Here is a 12,548-nt window from a genome sequence, read left to right on the forward strand (position 1 = left end):
ATGAGAACCACTGTCGGGAGTCCCCTTGCTTCTACCAATCATTATCACAGCATGTCAAAGGCTTATCTGTTATACTTTCATCATGAATCGCTCCTCTACTGCATACTAAGACAACCAGAACTTTCTAATGTGAAAATACCTATTCCCACTGTAAAGGAACCTGAAATCTAATGCAAATACTTAAGGCTACTGCATCTCTGAAGTTTGAAAATGTCATTATGGAAAAATGAAATTGCTAGTGTAGTAGAGAAATGTGATATCTCTCTCTCTCTCTCTCCTCACCCACAAAATATCTGACATATGTCTGTACATTTAGAAATTCAACAAAAATTTCCCATGCTCCTTGTTTGGGTGAACATAGAACAGAGGTCACAGGTATTATGAGTAATAGGGCTCTTTTTTGAGAAAGGAACTGACACAGTTACCCTTTGGTAAAAGAGGAACTATTCCAAGACTGTAAGAGCCATGGCCAGGCCTTGAGGTGGAAAGCATTAAAAAGAAAGAGTATATTTTATCAGAGACAATAGAAGTGGGTCCTGGAAGGGAAAGGTGGTGTGTGTGTGAGCACTTCTCTTTGAAAGTTGGAGAGGAGCTTCATTAACAGGGATCACTTAAGTAAGAGGAAGAGCCACAGCCATCTCAGGCATGATGATAGATATGGGTTTGTTTGAGACAGAAGAGGGACTCTTCAGAGACATCCTTTCAAACAAAAGAAAACATCTGACACATAGCCTTTGGAGAAGGCATCACACGACTTAGTTCAACATAATGTATCTGATAGAAAGCATGGAGGAGCCATCAATTAAAAACAGTATGGCTTCTTTACTCCACTTCACAGAGAAAGGGAAGGAGGGAGGGCGAGAGGGAAGGAGATAAAGAGACAGACAGATAGACAGACAGAGAGGTGAGAGTGGCCTGCTTTCTTCAGGCTTCAGGATCTGGTCTCTTAGAGTGACAAGCCTCTTCAAAGGACAGGTCCATGATCTAAAGTAATATCCTCAGCCAATGTTCACTACAAGGTCATTTATAATCATGAAGAAAAGAAGGAAAACATGCTTGGGATAGTAGGAACAGCTTCCTAGACGGCAAATTGCACTTGACTCTGACCAGAAGTAGAATTGTTACTCATGTCAGCACTAGGAGAAGGTTCCTAGAAGTGAGGCCTGTGCAGGCTTTATAAACACCCTGGAATACTAAAAAGGGAAAAAAGATTGTCTGATAGAAATTGTGCAGTGGGCCCAAGGAGCAGTGGAAGGATATGAATAAGAGGTAGATAATTTAGCTGAACAAGACCAGGACCAACTCACCGACTGGGGTCTTGAAATCCTTCGAGGAGTATATCTTCTGCACTGTAGGCAATGGGCAACACTACAGAATGTCACACAGGGAGGTATGCATATCACATGTAATCACTCTTTTATAGGTGTGAAAAATAGATCTAGGATAGAAATTAGAGTGGAAGAAATGGACTAGAGACACAGCTGTCTTCCAAAATACATCTGGATTCAAGAGAAAGAAATTCAAAGCACAAAACTGGTGCTGTTTTTGTTCATCCCTCCTCTGATCTCCTGCCCAATGAGTGTCTGGTTCTCTTGATGCATGCCTGTGCTAAGAAGTAAGAGATCATTCTCTGCATTTCTGTGCTCAGACAAAATGATCAAAGGAGCCACATGATGAACAAATGAATGACAGAAAAAGAACACTGCTACTTTCCAACATTCCAGTCTAAGATATGCTTTCAAATCCATTATCTTATTTTGTAAGAATTCAGAAATCAAAACACTTGGGGATTTCACAGGCATGGTAACACCAAGGTGGTGTGTGACTGTCTGGACTCTCTAAGGGCCCCCTGTTTCATTATTTAGGCTTCTCTTGGTAAATGGCACAGATTGGGGATCTACACAGAGTGCTCTTGAAAGATAAGCAACTTTGGCTCCCTGGGCTTCTCTGGAAAGCTTCTTTTCCTTTCATATGCAAAGTTGATGGTGTCAGGTAGGATTACTCTTGACACTCTTTGGTCCTTCAAATGACTTCCTCATTTTCTAGGAACAGAGCCATTAAATGCAGCATTTCAAATACCAAATACCATCCCTGTCAAAATAGCTGACAACCAGGGATTATTAACCAGCTCTAATGCAGTCTTTGCTTCACAAAAACAAATGCTTTGAACTGACAGTATGGTTATTTTTCCCCTTTAAAGTGTCTGTTTATGGGATTGCTGTAGAAATCCAGAAGTCAGGTAACCCTTAGTGAATCCATTAATGTCTGTTGTGTGCTGTTATCTAAAACTACACCCACACTCCTGCAGCTGATACTTTCAGGTCCAGATATGAGAGGGGAATGCACATTGTTTTCTGAATATGCAATGTGTTTGGTGTGCTCAAGGCCTAATATTCAGAGGCATGAACACTCACATACATAGGCATGTATACTTATGCACACCCATACCAGCACATGCACATTTATGCACGCTCATAGACCATGCACACACTCTGAATGGTCACATCAACTTGGAGGAGCACTTAGGCATCCTTTCAACATGGTCAGCAGTTTCTCTTAACACTAGTCTACACTCCACAAGAGAATGTTGCGAACAATACGTGACACCTGGCTCTCTTTTGCTGTCAAGTAGCTCATGTGTCAGCAGACTTGGAGATCACTGGGGATGGATGCCATCCTTATAATCAGCAGCTTGTAAAACTAAGGTCTAAAACTATAGGACTCTGATTATTGCTCAACAGAATGGGATTTGAATCATATCTCTGACCCTGGAAAGGAGGCGTGGCATTTGAACCACTAGAAAGTTTATTAGCAGGTAACTATCAAAAATCTTACATGATTGCTCTCTAGCCAATGGCTTTCTGATTTCAAGTACATCATGATCCCCCTTCATAAGAGACAGTTTAAAAGGGTCTACCAAGTACTGGGACAGTAAAATTCCCCCAAAGAAAAGCTGCATGTTCTAGAGACTTTAGGGGCTGTATAAAGCTAGATGTAGTGGTTTGAATGCAATAGCACCCAGAGTCTCAGGCATTTGAAGGTTGAGTCCCCAGTTGGTGGCACTGTTTGGGAAAGCTTAGTAGGCATGGCCCTGATGACATAAGTATGACACTGGGAACAGACTTTGAGAAGTCAACCTCACATCATTCCTAGTTCATGCTCTCTTCTTCTTGCATGTAGTTCAATATGTGAGCACTCAGCATCCTCATTTAACTGGCTACTGGTTGCCATGCTTCCTTGCCAAAATGGACTCATCCCTCTAGAACCATAAGCCCAAATAAGCCCTTCTTTCTATAAGTTGCCTTGATTATGGTATTTTATCACTACAATAGAAGAGTAACTAATATGTCAACCTAAAATATAAACAGAAGCAATGGTCACTTCGGCCATCATATACATCATACACTTTCATCCCTTTCTTCTACAACAAATTCTATCCTTTACACTCTGCTCTTTGTGTCTCTTCTGAATTCTTCCAGTGGAGAACACAAGAGTGGGAAACCAAGGGAAATTGAGAGTCATTTCCCAAAGACAGAGTCACATTGATAACCTCATTTCGCTCTTGGGGATTCTAAGTCATAGGCAGGACCCTACTTGGTTGAGGTCTTGGTGAAATTCAATCTCTCCTAAGCAGTCTTCACGTAATAGTGATGAACACTAATGGCAAGACGAAGAACATCTGCATTTGTAATAAGCAGGTGAGCAAACAAGAACATGAAGAACACCTGAGAAAGGGAGTAGAAAGAAGGCAGCTGTGGGTAGGGCCTGGCTTTAATGGAATGACCTGGGCTTACACCTTGGCAGCATGTAACTAGTCTCAGAAGTTGAACTGATAGCGACACTCTAGTTTCAGCTTTCCCACTAATAGAAATACTATGTCTGCTTAATGGGCATAAGAGTACAAAGCACTGATATTTTAAGATATGGATATTCTATACAGAAGTCTCAGAACGGTGGCAGTTGCAGGAAGAACACAAATGTTGTTTGAGATACCTGCTTCAGTCAGAGTGGTGCTTCAACCTGAGGGGTAATACTCATATGCAGCACAAAACAGAGGGAGACAACTAAAGATCTCTAGTGTCTCTACAGAGAGACATGCACTGTGTGACTGTATTTATTATTCAAATAAATCAGTGATTCTCAACCTGTGGGTCACAGCCCCTTGTGGGGAGTCACATATCAAATATTTACACATTATGATTCATAACAGTAGCAAAATTACAGTTATGAAGTAACAATGAAGTAATTTTACAGTTGGGGTCATCACAACTTGAGGAGCCGAATTAAAGGGTCACAGAATTAGGAAAATTGATATCCAGTAAAATAAGTGCAGTGGGGCTGTGAGCTGGTATTAATGTACAAACATTTCCTCATACTCCACTGGTCATCTAAGTTGGAGGTAAACTTACCCACCAGATAGAAAGAACTTCCTTTTAGGAAGGACTCATAGGCTACTCATTTCAAAGACATTGGTGGCAGAAAGAAATTCAAGAAGATATTCTTCCATTTGTTGAATTAAGTTGTTTTCCCCCTGCATTTAATTTCCTTCTGTGGAAGAAGAGTAACATAACCTTTTTTCTTGAGACTCAGTTTGGATAAAGAATGAATGGAAGATATCATAAATCCCCATGAAATCAGCTTCGTCTATTCATAAAGATGCACAGCACTCTGGGGCATTGGATGTGACTCCTTATTTTCCCCCTCCCAAAAGGTGTATTTAAAAACAAGACAGTAAGTCTCTAATATAAGCAAACCCCCTTTGAAGTGCAGGTTGTAGTATGCCTTTCAGTTGCTAGGGGGAGCCTTGTATCCACTAATTTGTTGACTTGCTCCAAGCCATATGAGCATTGAATCCGCATTCATTTCAGTTTTTACATGTGTATTCTACAATGTGCATGATGTTTTTTTAATGGGAACAAGGTATTTGTAACAGTGGAGGGGTAAATCTTAAGGCCAACTCTGACTTTAGCAAAAATGTGCCCCATGTTTCTGCATCGTTTGTCCTAACCACAAGGGATGATAGTATTCTATATAGTTGTAGTATTTCCATTGCATTCGGTTATCATCTAATTCAAATAGGACAATAAATAATATTATATGACAGATGAACTGAAATTACACCTATGGTTAATTTTCACATACTTTGCAACGAAACCACTTCTAAGTACAGGACAAGACAAAGTCACTACGGTCTAGTAAATTCTGAGTGTCTAATTTCTCACTGTTCTATTACTGTGGCTGGTAATACTGGAGCGAAGCAAGCAAACCATCAGCATCCACCTCCTTTGTAATACCACTGGTTACAGGTACTCCCCTTAGAGTTTTCCAGCAAGTAGGAAAATTAGATTATTGGGAGAGATAATTATATAAGGGGAGAAGAGAAAAAATTAATATTTTTCTAGCAGTTACTATCTACCTAGGCTTTTTCATATATATATATATATATATATATATATATATATATATATGTATATATATACATATATATATGTATATGTGTGTATGTGTGTATATGCATATTTGTATACATATATATGAAATCACATTGATTCTCAACAATACTACTAATCAACTAATACTTCCAATACTTTACAGATAAGAAAACAGGCTCAGAAAAAAAAATGTGTGACATATTTGAGTATTTCAGATCTAGCATAGGCTCTAGGATCCCATAAGCAAACATACAAAGAAAAACCTCTGGAAAGGCTGTGGTAGCCACCTTATCCTAGCTCTCTCAGTTGCCATGTGGGATAATAAGAGCACCCATCCGATGTTGCACAATACAGGAACGCTTTGCACATGTCTGCATGAGTCCTGTACACAAGAAGCAGATATGACAGTGAATGGCATGGGATTGTCACTGTGTAAACTTCACCTCAGATCCTCCTGTAATTTCTGTGTCTTTCACACAGTAAAAAAAAAAAATTCTCTGGTTACTTTATAATTTTTCCTGGTTACTTCTATTGACAGCTTTGACTTCTGACAATAAAGGTATAAAGGACACATCCAGACATGGAGGACTGTAGGGCAGCTAGCAGACATTCCAGAGTCCTTTGACCTAATTGCCACCCCAAGAGTTTAAGTCTTCTTAGGTGAGGTTCTAAATGACATTACTCTGTTGCACACCTGGAAGGGATAGATGGCAGACTCTTGGGGACCGGCATGAATTTGTTGTTTTATTCGTCCCAGTAATGAATTTCTGAGATGCGGGTTATAAGAGTGCTGGACTCAAAAAGTGGCTTCTAAATATCTTTTACTTAAAGCATTCAAATTTAATGACCATGCAATATTTAAATTGTAAATAGCCTATGATACAGTCGTTTATAAAATGTAATCAGAATCCCTGCCATTTGAGTTCCTTGCAGGAATGTAGAAATTAAATAATTCCAACATTTCAAGATCCAGCTGCCATTTAAAGGTAATCTTTCCTTTATTTAACTCTGACATTAATTAAACAGAATAGAGAGCTCTGCAGAAAACTAAAGCCTCACATTTTTCTAAATCAATCAGACAGAACTATTGAGAGCACATGTAAGATAATGGGGATTTTCCTACTTGCATTATGCTAATGCAACTTCATCATAATGTGTAATGATCTTTGTGACTCTTTTCCATGTCCCCTATTTGGGCTTTTCTGTATTTAGAAATACATGCTGGGCTAACTTCAAGGTATACTAACATGAATGACAGATACTGTAGGCCCAGAGGAATTCCTGCTGTGGGGAAGCTGGAGGTCCAGTAGGAGGTCAGCTTTGGCTGCTGAAATACCTATTCTCTTTTGGTCATTCTTCTGGTTCCATAAGCACACAATCAGACAAATAACCATACGCCACACATAACCAGACAATTGGGCTACAGAGAGTTTCCTAACTGTGTTAAAAGAGACTAATCTGCATATCATGTCTTTAATAGTTTTTCAATGTTTAAGAGACAGTAGAGAAGTGGTCCTTTCTGTCACTGTGACTCAGAGGCAAGTGTCCCCTCCCCACATATCCTACAACCCTTAGAGTAGTTAAAATGGGTACATTTAATTACAAAGGCCTTTAGTGGTTTAAATTAAGACACAAGAAATCATAAGTGATACTTGAGATGTTCCTGAGAGAGACAAGTGTTTGTAGATATTCATATATTCATAAATTGAATACTGTGCATAGTTTAGTCAGACAAAATTATTAAGAAGCACAAAATGATTTTAAAAGATACTGACATTTAACATATTTGATGGATGAGCAATTTGATGATCAGTGCTGGACAGTTTCCTAGAAGACCTTATTAGTTTTATAATGTCTTGTTTCGCCAGAATACCATGAATGCAAATACAACAGCTAGGAAGCAGAACTACTACTCCAATATGGTGTTGTCCTGCTTAATACCCATAATACCTCACAGCAAAAATAACCAAAGCTCACCAGTTAAGGTATTGGTTTCCTATTGGTTGAGTTACAAAACAATATTTATATGTAGTGATTGTCCTTGTCCTAAACTCCCATTCACAGCCATTCACCCAAATGAACATCAGAATGACATATTATACTATAAAGGAATAAATGGTATTTTAGCTTATGCCTTTATTTCTTATCTCTTTTCTCCAAGTGATAATGAAGATCTCATTCGCCATGCAAAGACACTTACATTCCCTTTTCTGAGAACATTTCTAATATGGTTGGTTTAAGATAGAAAGGTTGTCCTATTAATCTACAGCTGTTGGTAAATATTTAAGTTATTTGGTTGGCTAATTTGTCTCTATGGGCTAAGAATGAGGAAAGACTAGTTGCCACATTCAATCCAAAGGAGTCAATAGTTATATGAATATTTATAAGAACATCAGTATTGACATTGTCTTACAATCATGCTTGAAGCTAAATAAAAATCTGAGTAAATTACCACAAATATTACAGTATAGTAGGATAAGAGTTAAAATATATGTACAGATTCATTAACAACATCTGTGCAAATATTATGGACAAAACATTTAAAAAGAAATTTACACAAGAAGTAGATAAATTTATCAAATGTTGATAAATTTTCAAAGACAGTATAAAAGTACACAGAACATGGAAAAGAGAACGAATTTTTTTTAAAGTAGCCACTATGCCCATACATATAGTGCACATTTACTACATTTATAATTCAGTGTGATGGAAATCAGAGACAAAACGATTCAGTAACAAACAGCAAAGAAAGTTTCACCAATCACAAAAGAAGAAAGACATTCTCTTGGGGATGAAAACACAGATGCTGAACCCTGCCCCTCCCCATACACACAGAGAGAAATCAAAGCAAGTGCAAACGGTGTCTACAGCAACACAGGACAGACAGGTGGGAAGCATTTGGTATGTTGCATCACAGGAAGTCAATCACGATTGGCTAACGATGATGGTACCTGGCTCTGTGGTAGGTCACTGGCTTGTCTGAGAGGAGCAACTGAAGGAGGAGGAACTCCTGATGTGGATGCAGACCGGCCTAGCTTGCAGCTTACTTTAGGTTCTGTGAATAAGCGAGAGAGAAAACATTAGCTAGGCAACATTCAAATTGGTGGGGTAGAGCTCTGCCTCCACTCCCATTTTGCTGCACGTGGGCATGTACAGAATACTTCTGGTGTTGGCTAATAATTATCCTGGGGATAAACATTTTCATAACTGCTTGTTCTTAAAGGCGCTTTATTCACAGATGAGTTCCTCGGGAGTAGAGACAGAATCCCTCCAAGCGCAGGTCTTGTTTCCCTGCATAATTTACTAGAATTGGTTTTCATGGAAGAAAAACACCCCATTCAGGAGTAAAACAAGGGACCATGTTTTAGTTCATTTTCAGTTTTAGTTTCTAGGACTCCATGGCCCCAAAATGTTTTATCCACCCTCTCCAAGTAACTCCTTCTCTCCCTCTTTATTTTCCTTTCTTCCTTTCTCCCTTCTTCCTGTTCTTCCTCTTTCCTCAATCCCCTTTCCTCTTTCTCTCCTCCTTTTCCTTCCTCCTTACCTCTTTCCTTCCTCCCTTCCTCCTTCCCTCCTTTCTTATTTCTATGACTATGTTTATCATGCTTTCCATATAACATTTTTTCAACTTCTCTACATTTTCTTTCTATAGGCTGACTGATAGATTCAGTGTGTGTGTGTGTGTGTGTGTGTGTGTGTGTGTGTGTGTGCGCGCGCGCGCGCGCGCGCGCAGGGCCTGGCATGTATGCGAATGGAAGACAGAGAACACCTTGTAGGAATGTGTTACCAGCTGTCACGTTTGCCAGCAATTGTCTTTCCCACTGGGAAATCTCACAGGCCCTCCACTTATTTTGAATTTTATAATTATCTTCTAAAACATTTGCAATCTTTTGAGTATTCATTTTATACCTATCATGTGAAATGAACTTGCGATGAGTCTCCCAAATGCCTAGGATATGCACAGCACCAAACACGTTGTACAGGCTGTGTGGTGAAGACACTGAGTATCCATATTCCAAGAAACTTCATACTTTCTCAAAGGAGGCAGATGCTGTGTCTAAATACTCATTTGGTGGGAGTTTGGAAATGAATTAGAAAAGAGAAGCACAACACATTGCCATTTATTGGGTTTATGCCTTCTTGTGGGAGCTTGGGAAAGAGAGGACCTAAAGATGCTGCCCAATAGGTGCCACAGTCTAGTGTGAGCAGGACCCTGGAGCTATGGAAGCTTCTCAGAAATGCAAAGTATTTTAAGATGTATTTCTTTCATTCACTACATTGCTTATATAAGTAAATAGTATTAAAAGAAATATGTTATTTCTCAGGATATAGGTTCTGAAGAGTAGAGCTAACAAGGAATTAAAAAAAATGTAGGATGGGGTTATGGGAATTTGCTCCGCCAAGGACCTTGGGGTATCTGGCCTGATAGAGGCATGATTTTTTTCTGGGTATGTGACCTCTTAAAACTGTGGAGGGGGGGGCTCTCTCTCTCTCTTTTGGGGTGGTCAGAGACAAGAAGGCTGGTTCCATTCACCCCTGCAGCAGAATGGAGGACGAAGGTGGCTGTTTACTTTGTTCTGTATCTGTGAGTGTATTTCTCTCCATTTTATATCTTAATAAATCCTTGATACCTTTTAACAGACTCGTGGATTTGTTTAACAGGACAGCAATGACTTGTAAAGTTCAGAGAAAAACACTGGTACCTTAGTTTCCTTTGCTGTGATAGAATACTCCAATGAAAGCAATTTAAGAGGGAATAAAATTTCCTTTGGCCCACAGGTCAATGGAGATGGAGGAGAAGCCACTGTCTAAAAGGCTTGAGGTAGCTGATCACATTATATTCACAGTAAAGAAGGAGAGAGTGATGGATGCCTGTACTCAGCTCACTTTCTCCTTTATGGACAGCCCGGTATCCCATCCCAGGCACTGGTCCTACCCAAGGCAAATGGATCTTCTCACCTCAATTATCCCAATGAAAGGAATCACCCACAAATATGCCGAGTTTGTCCCCTGGGTGAATCCAGGTCTCATTAAGTTGAAAATTGGGAATAGACATCATAACTGTATAATGTGTGTTCCTAGTGGACACTGGCTTTTATTACTCCTGGACACACAGATGCCCATCCATGTACTGCACACATGCATTTGCATACATGTGTGTAGTGACCCTTACCTCTATTTCCCTACAATCCTTAGTAAAACTGACTATATTCCTCTTTTCTCTTTCCATCTAAGGCCTACACATCCTCTTCTCTCTCCATCCTGCCCTGATTGCTCTCTCTCTGTCCTTCTACTCTGCACAGGGCAGTGTTTCCCACCTTCTGATGTTTTCTTCTTGTGTCACATACAGGATCTGAAGCTCTGTTCTCTCCATGTGCTCTTGTTTGGCCCTGGCCTCAGTGCGTTCTTCACACCAGGCCTTTCTTATGCCTCTGGAAGAGACCAGTTTTCTAATGCCTTACACCAAAATCCAGCTCCCCTCCAGCCCTAGTTTCCCAATGCATAGCAGGATTACTGCTTCCATTTTCTTGGAAAAATCGTGAACATTTTCAGCTCCTTGCTTCCCCCCGCCTTTTCTGTACATGCACAGTCCTGTTAGAACTTTGGTTTTTGTTTTATAGTGTCTCCTGTTTGTCTCATTCATACCTCTGAGATCTCCTCACTGGTTTCCATAATATCTATGCTCAAAACTCCCTTGGAATTCATGTCAAACTGAATTTCATGGGTTGCCATTGGCTTACCTGACCATTTAAATATTTACAGTGTTCCCATATGTAATGTCACAAAAATAAAAGTTATTTCAGAAATCCTATGCAATCTGATATCATTTGGTAATTTCGACTGTGTTGTCTGCTCTTCTCTGCTCTCCAGAACACAGACAACTCTCTCTCTGTTCACGGACGCACAGTGGTCTGCCTCTACCCTTCCCCTAGAGCTGTTCCCATGCATGAACTGTCCATCAAACCAGGACTCATTGTTTGCTGAGACTGTAAACCATCCTTTGATTTTGCTTCCTTTCCCATCTTCCAAAATTACTTAGTATGTATTCAATGCTTATGACTTTTGAGCATTTTTAGTTGGAAGGGACCATAAAGCAGATGTTCAATTATTATGTATTTTTCTATCACAGAAAATACTCAAACTCACCAACATGAGATCGGCACATCTTCTAAAACCAATCAAACAACACAGAATATTCTGTAATACCTGGATTCGAGGCCTAGATCCACTCCACATTAAGGCAATGATTCTCTTTCAAGGAGCTATGACCTTCTAGGACTTGTGTCAGAAAACTTTAGCTTTGTGTGTGTGGTTGGAATTTAAGCTGTTTGAGTGAGCATATTTTATATTACATGAGAACATAAAGTATCACTGTCACTTACAGTCTAACCTCATTTACCAGGAAGCACAAATCCTTGGGGAATTACTTAGGGAATTAGTTCTCATCACACGAAATAGCAGGTAAAGCTTTCGTCAGGGTCCAGGTCAATAATGTCTCTACAAGAAACCACTGTGTCCCTATGGTCCATTACTGGGTTAGCATATCTGATGAGGAAGTTCAATATTTTTTTCTTATGATAAGATCTTGCATGCTATTTGTTTACATTAAGGTTCCCTTCAAGTTTATGTTGATGATATTTTCTGATAAAAAATGACTGACTCTCTGGCATACTCCAAGGCCTTTTATACTGTCTAATATAACTAAGGATTAATTTCCACTCTTGAGGTTTTCAGTCCAACCCTGACTTAATTAGCAATTCCTAAATATAGTCATGGATCTCTCGAATATGCAGAGTAAATATCACTACCGTCCAAACAAATGCCAGATATTATTATGTATGGGGAAGCCTGGCTTTACCCCTGGAAGTCATTCCAGATTATGCTAGGGTTATTTACCCCATTTATGCATGTAAACCATCTGCTACTCATTGCACATAGCAATGTAAACTACTTGCAAGACACCCTGTGGGCCAACGCTGGAGTCAGGTCACCCACGAGGCAAATGTCTGATACTAGTTTACATTATGTGGGTTAGGTTCTACCTGCTGATTTAGACTGAGATTATTCCCATAAATCATTGTGTATGCATGTATACAAGTAGATACACACATATAC

At 39.6% G+C, this 12,548-nt stretch overlaps 1 protein-coding gene across 2 annotated transcripts in view; it reads right to left on the reverse strand.

Annotated features, from left to right (window-relative positions):
* Nyap2 (neuronal tyrosine-phosphorylated phosphoinositide-3-kinase adaptor 2) overlaps positions 1 to 12,548 on the reverse strand; it is a 234,911-nt gene that overhangs the window by 26,612 nt on the left and 195,751 nt on the right. The window contains exon 5 of one of the 2 annotated variants that reach the window (XM_059278551.1): positions 8,384 to 8,487. In XM_059278551.1, coding sequence (XP_059134534.1) covers positions 8,384 to 8,487 — 104 coding nt within the window. Of the gene's footprint in view, positions 1 to 8,353; positions 8,488 to 12,548 lie in introns of those variants that run through there. The other variant, XM_059278552.1, reaches the window with a different exon arrangement.

This window comes from Peromyscus eremicus, chromosome 13 (genome assembly GCF_949786415.1).
Source record: "Peromyscus eremicus chromosome 13, PerEre_H2_v1, whole genome shotgun sequence".
NCBI lineage: Eukaryota > Metazoa > Chordata > Mammalia > Rodentia > Cricetidae > Peromyscus > Peromyscus eremicus.